Source organism: Anastrepha ludens, chromosome 2 (assembly GCF_028408465.1).
Source record: "Anastrepha ludens isolate Willacy chromosome 2, idAnaLude1.1, whole genome shotgun sequence".
NCBI classification, from domain to species: Eukaryota; Metazoa; Arthropoda; class Insecta; order Diptera; family Tephritidae; genus Anastrepha; species Anastrepha ludens.
In genome coordinates, this window is record NC_071498.1 from 69,024,479 (window position 1) to 69,038,702 (window position 14,224).

The 14,224-nt window shown below is 36.1% G+C and overlaps 1 protein-coding gene and 1 long non-coding RNA gene across 2 annotated transcripts; both read left to right on the forward strand.

The window, feature by feature from the left end:
- Positions 1-224: 224 nt before the first annotated feature.
- Positions 225-1,215, forward strand: LOC128857990 (uncharacterized). The gene is made up of 3 exons (XR_008453968.1): positions 225-396; positions 457-551; positions 934-1,215. It is a non-coding gene; the product is annotated as an uncharacterized LOC128857990 (long non-coding RNA).
- A 77-nt stretch (positions 1,216-1,292) lies between these two features.
- LOC128857981 (uncharacterized) lies at positions 1,293-2,747 on the forward strand. Its single transcript, XM_054093859.1, has 2 exons — positions 1,293-1,572; positions 1,663-2,747. The coding sequence occupies exons 1-2, from the start codon at positions 1,554-1,556 to the stop codon at positions 2,421-2,423; spliced, it is 780 nt and encodes a 259-aa protein (XP_053949834.1). The 5' UTR covers positions 1,293-1,553; the 3' UTR covers positions 2,424-2,747.
- Positions 2,748-14,224: the final 11,477 nt, after the last annotated feature.

Consider the following 14,224-nt stretch of genomic DNA (forward strand, 5'->3'; position numbering starts at 1 on the left):
AAAGTACATGTTTCACAAAACAACTTTTGAATTGTAGTAAAAACTAAACTTTTGGTGCAAATTATATGGTCGGCAAGACTGTTTCCATTTTGACACGTTGCTTTATTCATATTCGTTGAAAAGCGTTTATTTAATTGGAAACATTCGAGTAAGTATTGCATTAAAAACAAACTATTTTGCAAATTAATAATGTTTTTCATTATTTATATCGATCATGTCCTGATTCTGGTTATAGACGGTCATTTGAAGCTGTCTTCCTGCTACAGGCAGCACTCGTTTGTGAATACTCATGCATGTAAATCTCAATCAGGCATTTGTACAAATTCTTATTAAATCTTTTCCTTCATAGGTTGTTAGAACTGCAAATACGATCGCGGTTACCCTACACATACCACAGTTAGTAAATTATGTTAGAATATTTGTAAATATATTGTATTTAAGAGTTTTTATTTACAGGAGTTCACAGGCGCGTAAGTACAGCGGGAGGTGTGTTGAAGAGCTAAGTGGTATAACTGTAGTGATTTTTAGAAACGAAGGCAAGAATGGGTAAGGTAAACAAACTTTAAACTACTTAACTTTTATTAAAAAATATACTCGCAAATCTACATAAAAGCATATTTTGTTTACTAGCAGCATTTCCTTTTTAATGTAATGAAAATACTCCGTTAGAGACTCCATGTTTTTACTTTTGCTCGTTTCACATCTAACTAATATTTGTTTTACAACTACGAACTTACTTAAAACACATACTTAAGTAACAAAACATAGTTCTGCGTGCTCTTGTGTTGTTAGATAAACATCGAAAATATTCTAAATAATTATTATATTTGCTTTAAAAGAAAACAATAATTTTTTTGTGGTTTTGTTTTAATGTAGTTTAAATAACCAATATAAACTAATTGCAGGACTAATTAGCTTCTTTACGTACTTTAGGCAAGAAGGAGAAAACATTTTTCCCTCTTTCTCCGTCCTTCGTAAATGCAGCCCTAAAATAATTGAATCAAGATTGTAACTGTAAAACTTCAAAGGCTACTATAACGAATCAGTGACAAGCTGCATGACATGCCATCGAGCAGCTAAATAATTTATAATACATCTTTTAGAGAACTAAAACCTCGTCTAGAATTGCGTGATGGTAAAGTTGCATCAATTTTCTCACTTCGATATGCGCATTCTTGGGCACTCATATAGCCATGCTTCTCTTTGAAATAACATTTGACGATGAGCTTTTTCTCCAACAGACCCAAATATAATATGTACATACGCAATTTTTTTTTTTGTTGTTTTGCTAACAGCCACAAGGCACAACAGTTGGCTTTGCGTCAGCTGGAAACACGAACTCACTCACATACTCGCAATTGAACAACAACCGAATACAAAAAAAAATTAAAAAAAAGCAAAATAACAGCAACATACGACAAGTAGTGCAGTGCTGCCGAAGCGAAAAATCAATAATATCACAAGCGTCACACGTCAGAACTAAGTAGATACCAAAAAGCGTTTGAGTGAGTGAATGAAAGCGGAAAAACCCGCAGCGACTCATCATTAACAATATGTCTACTCAACATAACGGTAAGATTAAGTTTAACAAGAAAACAGTGGAAATAAATTGAAACAAATCAATCGGCATTTTTGAATACTTATTACTTTGTCTACTTTCAGGCGCTTTCAGCTTTGTGCTGTTCGCAATTTTATTGCTTGGCAGTCAGCAACATGTTAATGCTTTTAATCCAATGTCGAAGGAAAACATATTCGCCGATGTACTACTTACCGAATTGCTAAATCGCATGGACAAGGATATTGATCCGGTGCAAAATTACTTCGATTTACTTTCAGATGCACCCAAAAGTGTTGATTTAGTGTCACGTTCTTCGAAGAACAACAACGATGGTCCGGATGAATACGAATACCGTGCCATGTTTGGCTCGCATCCGTCCATACGTGACCAGGAGTACTTACAGCACAGCTCTTTGTGGGGCCATCAGTACATAAACGGTGGCATGGGTGAGATGCCAAATCGCTTCCCAGCCATCAAGACCGATGCTACATTGCCGGCCTACTGCAATCCCCCAAATCCCTGTCCATATGGCTACGAGGAGAGTCAGGGATGTATATCTGATTTCGAGAATACGGCAATTTTCAGTCGCGAATTCCAGGCTGCACAGGAATGCACCTGCGACAATGAGCACATGTTCGATTGCGCCGGCCAAGATAGCAATGCTAGCGCCAATGAGATGACTTCGACTATGGAAAAATTCTTGATGCACCAATTTCAGAATGAGAATGGTATTGACAATCCCAACGCTGTGGTGAAGAAATTCTATGGCTTTGCTGCTGGAAAACATGGCGGCCCAAATAATCCATTTTTGCAGGGCGAGAAGCTTCCCATAGCCGCCAAGAAAGGTGATCATATCAGGGCTTAGGTTTAGTGCAAATATTAAGTGGAATTTGTTAATAAATGTTATGTACCATTCTATGTCTCTTTGTGTACATACATAGCTGTTGAAATATGTATGTATGATACATGTTGCTGTGTGGTTGTATACACGAACATATGAGATACAAGCGTAACATTATGCGCCATTTATTTTACTGTAATTACGTAAAGTTATAAGTATTGTATTATGTAGTCAAATCATTGTAGACATTAAATGTGAAAAACCCATGTTATTTAAAATTAACTAAAACGTGAAATGGTGAACTCGCTGCTCTCATGAAAACCAATTTCAATTGGAATGAAAATAAATTTATCTGCATTTTAATTTAATAGCAATCGACTTGGGACACTCTGAGGAGCAAAAGAACGAAATGGAACGACCCGGTTTCATAAGCGCCTAAGGAGTATCACTTCAGCGGCATTCCACAAATGTTTAGCTTGCGAGAAATTTCATGGGGGAGTTTGACTCAAGTTTGACTAGATCTAAGCACATTAGGGTGGATCAAATTTTTTCCTGATTTATTTTGCTTCGATGCCTGAATAATTCTAGATGGTCTTTCAAAAGGGACGCCTAGATGCCAGTAGTGAATAATTCCTAGAAGGTAACCTTTTTTTATGCAATTTTCGACATTTGTCCAAATTATCATGAAAATGGGCGACCTTTAAGAACAAGCTGGTGAATAAATTTCAAGAAGCTGGTTCTGTCGAGGATAGAAAAAGGTCTGGTAGACCAACAACTGGATGTTCTGTTGAGAATATTGCTGCTGTAGCGCAAAGTGTTGCAGAACAACCTTCAACATCGATATATCGACGTTCTCAACAGGCATTCATAAATCGACTGTTTGGCTAATTTTTCTTGTAGAAGTGCTCATGGTGGATATTTAAATAATGTCATTTTTCCTGGAGTCGTAATTTAATATTTTTCGTAATTATTTTAATGGAATTTCTTCTGAAATTATTAGAAAAAGAAATAAAAGTATGTGGAAATAGAAAAAAATCCTTTAAAGATGTCTGATCCATTAATTTGAAGGAAATGGTCGCCAGTTTTCGTCTGTAAACACTGCGTAAATTAACTGACACGAACTCATCCACTATTTTTTTTAAACAATTAACAAATATTAGGTTCTACATCTTATCAAAACTAAAAAGTAAACTTCCACATAATTTTTTAAAGCATTAAAGGCATTTATTTATTTTTGTTGTTAATTAAAAGATATGTTCATTTACTCCTATTATTACGTTTTTTTTTAAATAATATGAAATAATTTTCGCGCACTCTATGTAGTCGTACATGATAGATATTATATACTACACAAGTATATAATATAATTGGTGCTTACACCCGTTTTGGGTGTTTGGCCAAATGATGTTGTTTCACAAATGGAGGTATGTACGTACAGTTTTAAGCCAACTCCGAATGGCAGATATTTTTTATGAAGAGCTTTTTCATGGCAGAAATACACTCGGAGGTTTGCTATTGCCTGCCGAGGGGCGACCGCTATTAGAAAAACCTTTTCTATAATTTTGGTGTTTCAACCTACCCACTTCCACACACTAATCCATTCGGCTATGTACATGACCGCCGTACATGATATTGCCCTACAGTTAAACCTAATAATTCTGGATTTGCTTCACAGTTGGAAGATTTCGTCTTCTATCTTTTTTCAATGTTAGCAATTGCCATTTTTAACAAGAGATGCCCTACGGAATATCAATTGACAGCCAATTCAAAGTTAAGGACTAGTCAGCCTATGCTGATGCTGCGGTGTACACTGTGACTTTTTATCGTTTTAGGATGCCAAAATTAAAAAAAAAAAGTTCTGCGAAAATGATCTTCTTTTGGTATGTTGTGTAAAAATGACCAAATTTTACGACAGTGTACTCAAAATTTATCAAAACAATAGTTTTAAGAAAGATAACCGTTTACAAACACAAGCCGCTGCGTCAATTGAATAATTTTTATTTATTTTCCGAAAATCGCTGTGAAGTTTGTCAAAAGATATAATACGAATAAGTATCAATTTCATAAAATTTAGTATTTGCTGATTAAATTTTAACAATTTTGTACTTCAGGGGTAAGTAAGAGGATTATAAAGTTTTTACTATCGATACAAATCCGCTCAGTAAAATATCACTAAAACAGCCTTAGCTTAATATTATTTTTGATATTTTACTGAGAAAAACTTATATTGGTCCATCGAGTTCCGTCCATTCTTTAACAGCGAAACGACCTTTAGGATTCTGTGTTTCAGATACTGGAATAAAATTTTGCTACAATTTGCTACCACAGCTTTAAAAGAAGTTTTCATGGCGATTCCTCGGAAAGAACTTTTTGAAATTTGGCTGACGAGCTCAAAAAAAACGCGTCGCAGTATTAAATAGCGAACAAGTGTTAATGGCGGCAGAAATGGGACTTAGATCAAACGGTAAGAGAAATTCCGCAATATTATTTAAAGAGCTGTGCTTGTCTTCACCGTCAAGAGGTACTGTGTTGAAAAAATCTCGACTTTCGAAAGAGCGCAACAAAAGTTTATCGCCAGACCAAGCACTTGCACTGATAATTCAACACATGACTATAATATGCATAGACAGCATACAGCAGAAATAAATCCCAAATTATATCCATCGTATAACTGCATAAAAAAGTCCAAAGCTTTATGTTACCCAGAAAAAATCACAGTAACCGAAACGTATGCCGAAATTGAGTTGCAAGCGCTTATTGATCATAGTATAAAAAGGTTGTGTAACGCACAAAAAGAAGTACTGCTGTCGATTCCCAGTATTCAAGAAGTTTTCGTGACTTTCAAATGGGGTTGCGATGGCTCGGAGCAAAAACGGTATAAGCAAAAGTTCAGCGAAGAAAATCAATCTGATAGCAGCATGTTTTTTGTTTCACTCGTACTTCTCCAAATGTATACTCTAGTTAATGAACGTAGAGTTGTTATATGGAGGAACCCTGTTCCATCATCAACCAGATATTGCCGTCCCATTAAATTTTTGTTTGAAAAAGAAACTCGAGATGCTATTGTGAGAGAAGTAAAGATTGTGGAAGACCAAATTTCTAATCTTTTTCCTACAATAATTAAGATGGAAAATTTAAACTTTAAAGTTACTAGTACACTAATTGTGTGTATGATTGGCGGTAAAGCATGTAATGCATTTTCAGCATATACCTCATCTCAAGCGTGTTATATATGTGGTGCTTCAGCGAAGGATATGAATAATTTTAGCGCTTTGTCGGAACGGAAAGTTGACGCAAACATGCTAAGATTTGGCATTTCACCACTTCACTCATGGATACGGTGCATGGAGTGTATGTTGCACATTGCATATCGGCTGGAACTAAGGACATGGTGTGTAAGAGGCGCCGAAAATAAGGAAAAACTGAAACAGAGGAAGGAAAGCATTCAAAGCAGATTTAGAAACGAAACTGGGCTTTTTATTGATATGCCAAAAGACACATCTGGCAATACAAATGACGGAAACACAGCACGACGTTTTTTTAGTAATGCAGAAGTTACTGCAGACATTACAGGCATTAACTTCTGTCTCTTAAAAAGGCTTTTCACCACATTGTCTTGCTTAGGGTGCGAATTTCAGATAAATGCTGAGTCCTTTGAGGTATACGTGAGAGACACACTCGATCTTTATTTGAGGAAATATGAGTGGTACAATATGCCAGTCAGTCTGCATAACATACTGTTGCATTCAAGACATATAATATCGTCATGCATGGTTCCTATTGGTCAGCTTTCCGAAGAAGCGCAAGAATCGAGAAATAAAGATGTCAGAAATTATCGCGAATGGTATACAATGAAAAGTTCCCGAACTCAAACAAATGAGGACTTATTGCACAGGCTTCTAATATCATCCGATCCCTACATTTGCAGCTTACGTAAGCCATCGAAAACCAAGCGCGGGACTTGGCCTCAAGATGTAATTGCATTGCTGGCCCAGGAAGAAGTATTATGAATAATTGCTTTCGAATAAGTGTTTATGTTTTGTTATGTTTAATCTTTAGAAACTGTTTATTGGCTTACTATTAATAAAACAAAGATTAGTTACATATTTATCATTGAAACAATTTGTGATTATCTCCTTCATTGAGCAGTATAATGTAGTATAAAAAGATACCCATGGGCTGAATGAAATCTTTTAAATATTAGTCATAAGCCTCTAAGCTAAAGTTAAGAAATCTAAACAATTTGTATTTAAATTGGCACTGGAAAATGCTTTTAAAGTAGAAAATATGATTATGTGAAATTTTACCTTATATGTGGGCAAGGAGAATAAGTAGGGTATCACACCCATTTTTATTCTCAAATCAGATTTAGGTATCTGCAACCACACTGCAAAATTTGAAATGAATTGCTTCATTGGTTTGGCTGTTATTAATTTTGGCATCCTAAAAGTGAAAAAAGTCACACTGTGCGGTGTTGCAACAGCCATGTCAAATAACGCATGAAAATTTTGAATTATTTTTCACTTTCTTTTTCCATAGCGCGAAATAGAAATCGTGAAATTATATTTTGAAAATAATTCTTCGAATATCTTAACTCAGCGTTCGTACATTTCACTCTCAGAGGTGGGTTGAATAAATAAAATTGTTGGCTCTGGGGCTTTGAAAATCCTCGAATCACACATGAACTACGCCAAAGTCACGGTTTGGTGGTGTACGCGCTACGAAAATTATAGGGCCGTTCTGTTTTTATGGACAGCGAAGACCGTCCAGTCGATGGTGATCGATATTGGTCCGTGATCGCCATATTTTTGCAGTCATTTGTCGGGGAAAATTAGTTGGAAGATTTCTGGTTCCTTCAAGATGATGCAACAGGCCATATGGTGTGGCATGTGATGAATTTATTCAAGACAATGTATTCTCAGAAGCTCATCTCCAAAAACGGTGTTTTCGACCTCCTAGCTCGCCCGATTTCATGGAATTCCAAATGTTTCATTATCAAAGCCCTTAAAAAAAGGTAGGTGGGTTAGGTTAGTCAGGCCCATTCCTTAACTAAGTTGCTCAAAGCACTTAGATCTGTTTAAGTAAGGTAACTAGTCCCTCCAATGAGACATTTTGAAAATTTTGCAGGTCTTCAAAGAAATAATCGCCGAGATATTATATTTGGCACAGCTTCTTTGAAGTGCAGGGCATTCACAGAGGAGGTGTTGTACCGACTCAATTTCTTTTTCATCTTCACAACTCCTGCAGAAGTTATTGTGAGGTACACTTATTCTATTGGCTAGGGAGCATAAAAAAGGTATGCTCTTATAAAATTTATATCCAATAGTTCATACCCTTTATGCTCTATACGATTTTGAGTTTTATAGCAATCATTATTCTTAAAAGAAAAAGAGAAATCGCACGATAATCATTATTTTCCTGATCAAAAAAATAAAAAATTGACTAAAAATCATCAAATAAAACTCAGATCTTAAATATTACATATATATTTGTTCCAGTGCGTGTCCAAAAAACAAGTCACTTCCCTTACTGGTTCTCAAGTGAATTAAAATTCAAAACACTACTCAAGAAAGAAGCTCATTCCAACTACAAGAAATGCAAGAAAAACGATACTAATTTGTACTATAGAAAATTTATTGAACTTAGACGGGAGTGCAAGGAGCTCAACACATTATACTACAAAAATTATATAGATAAGATTGAGCAGCAGGTTCGGACTGATACAAATTCATTTTGGAAATTCATTAACCCTTTCGCTACATCTTTTTATTGCGCCATCCAAAAAATCCAAATTTTTGTCTGAGTATTTATTTTAGGACCAATAATAATACAAATAAATTTTTTTTTTTATTTTTTTTTGTTAAGTGCTTTTTTTTAATGTTGCCATATGGCAACAAATGTTTTGTATGGTAAAGAAAAACAGTTTATTTTTGGTTTTTGCATAAAGGTTCGTACACTTATTAAAATTTGGTTTGACATCAACATTTCAATTTATTTATAAATCAAGATTTCTAAACTAAAGTTCCAACAATAACAAAATATTTAAAATAAAAAAATCCATTCAATACTATAAATATACACGTACATACATATTAAAAAGTGAACAAGGATATAAACTAAAAACATAAAATATTGGCATAAAAAGTATTATAGAAAACTATAGCTATAAAAATTACTTAAAATAATTCAAAGGAAAGAAGTATCTTACCAAGAATTTAGTCGCTGCAGTGATAATCCTGAAAGCAATCGCGATCTCCGTTGGGTAAACACAAGTGAACCGAACACTTTGAACATTTGTATCTGGAAAACCTTGAACATCCTTTTAATTTGCATCTGTGTTTTTTTCTCAGTGTCTCCACCCAATGTTGATTTCCATCATATCGGACAGAAACTGATGGTGCTGTTTCATATCTCTTTCGAGAAGTTGATGGCCTGTCGATGTTTTCATTCAAAGAGACTTTTGGCCGTCCACGTTTGCGAGAAAATGCGTCCTTATTTGCTTGCGCTAGCAGACCATGAGCAATGTCGTTGCGGAACTCAAGCAGATCCATGTGTTTCTGCTTTTGGCCTTTATTATTACCCTCATGATCCTTCCTGTACTCCAGCCATGAGTTGCATATGGCCAGGTCAATAAATTGGTCAAATATTTTAAGTGTACATTTTCTTGACCGTATCTATATTCTATACAATGAAAGAAGGAAGTCTATTTTATCAACCCCTCCCATATTCTTGATGTACACAGCCACAATTTAGGTATTTCCAAATACATTTTTTCTTTAAGTACAGTATCAAATTAGGTGTAGAAAAATAGTTGTCAAAAAATAGCTTCAAGTTTTTGTTTTCGGGAATAGTTCTTGTGAGATGAACTACAATATCGGAGCAAAACCCTAGTTTTGGTCCAGAAATAACGGTATTTTTTTCCTTGATATATTTCAAAGTCATACAACATGCCATTTGAACTACATAGTCAAAATAATTTTATTCCCCATTTTATTGGCTTTTTAGGCATGTATTGTCTAAGGACAGTCTTTCCTTTGAAAGGTACCATCATTTCATCCACACAAAGATTCTCTTCTTTGGGTGTAGTATATAACTTTTTAGTAAAGATATTTATTAATGGACGAATCCTGAAAAGTTTGTCATTGCCTGGATCACTTGTTGTGAACGTTGTTTGTTGTTTCGCAAGGAATAAAATCTATTCTTTGTCATATTTTGACGGAATGCCGGAATATTTGTGGGCGCTGTTCAGTACATAGACAATCTGGGACCAATTGTCCCAATCATAACCTCCAAAGAACCTCCAAGAAACTTAAAAAATTCTTCTTTCGTTAAGTTAAATGGTCCACCGTCTTTTAAAAGAGAGGCTTGGTTTGCCGCCTGCACTACTTCTTCAAAAAATTCTACAGTAAAATACTCCAAAAAGTACTGTACTGGAAGTTTTACAGCGTTACTTGAATAACACTCAGAAAACTTAGCTTGAGGAGGAGCCCACGAAGTCTTTTTCCATCGAAATTCATTAACTTGTTTTGGTTGATAGTTCGAAGTACCAGCTTCTGAGCTAGAGCCATTTTCATCCAAAACTAGTTCGTCCTTACATTCCCCGTTGATATTTGTAATGCTTATATCATACGGACCTGGACGACTAAGCTCCTCCATCATAAAAGTTTCATTATTGTCAAATACCTCAAATAAATCCTCTAATATTTCTTCCGATTCCGAATTCTCAAAGTCTGAGAGATCTGAGTCCTCGAAATTCTCCAAAATCTTTTCTATAACACTGTCGCTAAGTTTTGTTGCCATATTTCAAAATAAAATTCCGCAAACAACAACACGTGTCTCTACTACCAGTTTCAATCGCAAATAAACTTCTTCTGCAATCTAATGCAAGTTAACACCTTACGAGAAATTTGTTGCCATATGGCAACAAGCTTAGTTTTAAAAATTAGCACAGCTTTTAAAGCTGCGAGCGAAAAAGTATTTATATGCCAAATGACAGATTGAACATTTTTCTATATACTTTATTCAAAAATTGTTGAAAGCATTTGCCCAAAATGCCTCAAAAATCTAAAAATGCAAAATACTAATTTCAGAGGGAAGTGCTATATGCCAGAAGGCTTTCTTTAAAAATGTTGTATTACCGATATATAATGGGCGGTTATTATTTATTTTATTTCTGTTTAACCATTAAACTTCAATTTTTGAAACTATGTAACAAAAAAGTTGATATTTTTTACAAGAGAGTGTTGACGGCCTTTTAAAGTTTGCTGTTGCCATATGGCAACAATATCGCGAAAGGGTTAAACATAAAAGAAGGAGTAACAGCGCTATTCCGACTACCATGACTTGGAATAATCTGTCGGCTGACTCCGGCATTGAGATTAGTAACATGTTCGCATCCTTTTTCAAGAGTGTATATAATGAGGATCCGCATCGAGGCTTAACCGAGTTCGAGGTTAATATAAATGGCGTTTACAAAGCGCTGCTGACATTGAATACAAAGAAAGGTGCTGGCCCGGACGGACTACCAAACACCTTTGAAAAAATAGTTCTCCCCCAACTCACAGCGTTTTTCTCGAACGTTATCACCAACAATCAGCACGATTTTGTTGGCGGAAGGTCTACTACTTCGAATTTGTTTATCTATGTCAACTACCCCCAAGAAGCGCTAAACGAAGGACACGAAGTGCACACCATCTACACGGACTTTAGCAAAGCATTCGATAGGGTCGATCATTGTATCCTGATAAATAAACTCAACAGATACGGTATTCAAGGCAATGCTCTGGGCTGGATCCACTCATATCTATCTGAAAGGCAGTTTCAAGTGAGGCTGGATGGTCATCTATCCACCAAGCATGATGTATCGTCGGGTGTACCCCAAGGATCACACCTGGGTCCAACTCTGTTCAACATATTCGTTAACGACATTGGCGATCATTTACTGTCTGAGTACCTGCTATATGCGGACGATTTAAAAATCTTCAGATCGATTACTAGTGTACAAGACATCAAAATTCTCCAGAGTGATATTGACTCATTGTCGGCCTGGTGCAGCAGAAACAAACTAGGCCTGAATATCAAAAAGTGTGCAGCAGTATCTTTCTCAAGATCGCACGTCTGTACTCCAACCAACTACAATTTAAACAATGAGACAATAAGGGAAATCGGCAGCATAAAGGATCTAGGTATCATCATAGACAACAGATTGACATTTAATAAACATATCAACAAGGTTACTCTCCAAGCGTTTAAAACTCTTGGTTTTATTACAAGAACCTGCAAGGTCTTCACAAATCCCAACACCTTTCTGAGCCTTTTCTCCTCCTTAGTCCTTCCAATTCTGGAGTATCGCACACTAATCTGGTCTCCTTTTACTGACTCTGCAATCAAACGCGTTAAACGAGTACAAGAAAACTTTGCAGAAGCCTGGATTACCGATACAGTCGCCAAGGAGGATACAGATCAACACTAGAGATCTATGACCAGTTCCACATCAATAATTTGCAAGCACATCGGCAGGTAGCGGACCTAATATTCTTTTTCAAAGTTGTGAATGGCCTGATCGATGCCCCAGATATCAATAGTTGCTTTGAATTCGCACCTGTTGGACTTCCACTGAGACGCAACCGCCTGCTAAAAACCACAAGGACAACTAAAAACTATGTTTTTAACGGTTCACATAACCGAATAGCTGGGATCGTCAACTCTCTGCACAACGAGGTGGACTTTTACAGCGGATCACTCAATACCTTCGTACCAGATATTAAATCACGTCTATTACCATACCCCTAGGTCAAACAACATTTCGAAATTTTTTTTTTTTTTTCGAATCAATTAATTGTTACAAATACCTAATTAATTTGTTTAAACCTTTCCCCTCAAAATTCATTTTTTCTCTTTTCATTAATTGTTACCAAGTTGTATATTGCCGATTGGCGTTTGTGTATTAAATAAATAAATATAATGTATAAAAAAAAATATCGTAAATTACAATAGTTCCTAGATGGAGCTCCATTTTTTCATGTGCAATTTCGAAAGCCCTTTGCATAGGTCTCAGAAAGTTCTGCGGACTCCACGCCATTCAATTTCCAAATTCGTAGCTGGGCTTACCGGCCATTGGACGGAACACAAGCAGAAAAGCCATTTTTACCGTTTAATCTCCATTACAGAAGCTGGGGGGACCTTTCAGAGAAGAATACTGTTGAGCACTTTCTCTGTGAATGTACGGGTTTGGAAGCTAGACGATTCAGGTCACTGGGTGCTCTTTCAATCTTCTGCATTACATCAACAGTTCTGCCTGGCTGTAGATATCCCTTGGAGGTGTCATAATGGTATCAAAACGGCGCTTTAGCGCTACTTGAAGTGCAACTCACCCATTTAGCTTACCTACATAAAGTAGTTCATACGTGCACAAATATGTGAGTATAACATAGTTAAAATTTTTTTATGATGTTTAAAACAAATTTTTTTGGTTAAAATTTTAAATATAATGGGTAAAAATTTGGTAAAAAATTTTAAAACAAATGGGACTATAAGTATAAGAGACTTTATTAAAACGGATCTATTTTTTTTTCTAAAATCATGTTTTTGGGCTCATTATATATTTGAAAGTCGCGCCAGAGGCATTTTAAAGTTAAAGTAACTCATTTCGTTGTGAAAACTTAAACTTTAAATTTTCTTGCGCCATTTTGAGTGAAATGGCTGGCCAAATACCAGAAGATATTCACATCTACCATTGTTTGCTTTTGGAATTTCACGAGGGTAGTAATGCAACAGTTGGCGTATGCCGATGGTATTGGCAACCGCGCTGTTAGTTCTGCCTTTTCCAAATTGGATAAAGAAGCAAAGCGAATGGGTCTGGTGGTGAACGTGGACAAAACGAAGTACCTCCTGTCATCAAACAAACAGTCGGCGCACTTGCATATCGGCACCCATGTTACTGTTGAAAGTTATGATTTTGAGGCTGTAAAAGATTGCGCAAGTTGTTATCGCGCCAATCAAGAAGAAGAAGTAATACAGCAGTTGCTACTAAAAACATTTGCCATGATTACTCAAGTGGTTGCTTTTCTAAGTTCAAATGTAGTAATTTCGATCTTTCCGTGTCAAACAATTAAGGAACTGTCAAATACTCTTAACCAACTTTGGTCCACCATCCAAGAAGATTTGGAACAAATTTGTAAAATAAACAGAGCAGGTTTTTGGGTTCCGCAAGCAGAAGAACAGAGAACTGAAGAAAACATAGCTCACCGATCCACGACATGCAACTTATTACTTCAACGGTACAATGCAGCACCGATTCTTGATTGCTTGGTCAGTGCAAATGGGCGCCTTATGATAGTCCAAAAGGCAAAAGGCAGCGGCTGAACCGCCACGAAGCACTGCTGAGCCAGGCTAGGCGTTTTTGAGTGTTTGGTGGGGTATTTGTGGAATCGACCACTTTGAACTGCTTTAACCTGGAAAAACTGTTAATGCAGTGTACAATTAGATCTAGTAAATCACACATTAATTTAAAAGTATACAGCGATTATCGTAAATTTGCTTTATCAAGCAGCCATTTTTAACTATCACGGTTTGGTCCCAATTTCATTGGTGGTTGGATATTTGGCCCGTGAACTAACATTTAAAAAAGTGGACCAAGAGTTGTTGGCCCATAATTCTGGTCTTTTTAGACAAATTGCTTCACGTAAACGAAGCATAACGCTCAAATAATATTCCTTATTAACAGTTTGGCCAGGTGGAAGGAATTCATAGTGCACCAAATCACGAAAATCGAAAAAAACTGTCATCATGACCTTTATTTCTGAACGACTTTGACGTGCTCTTTT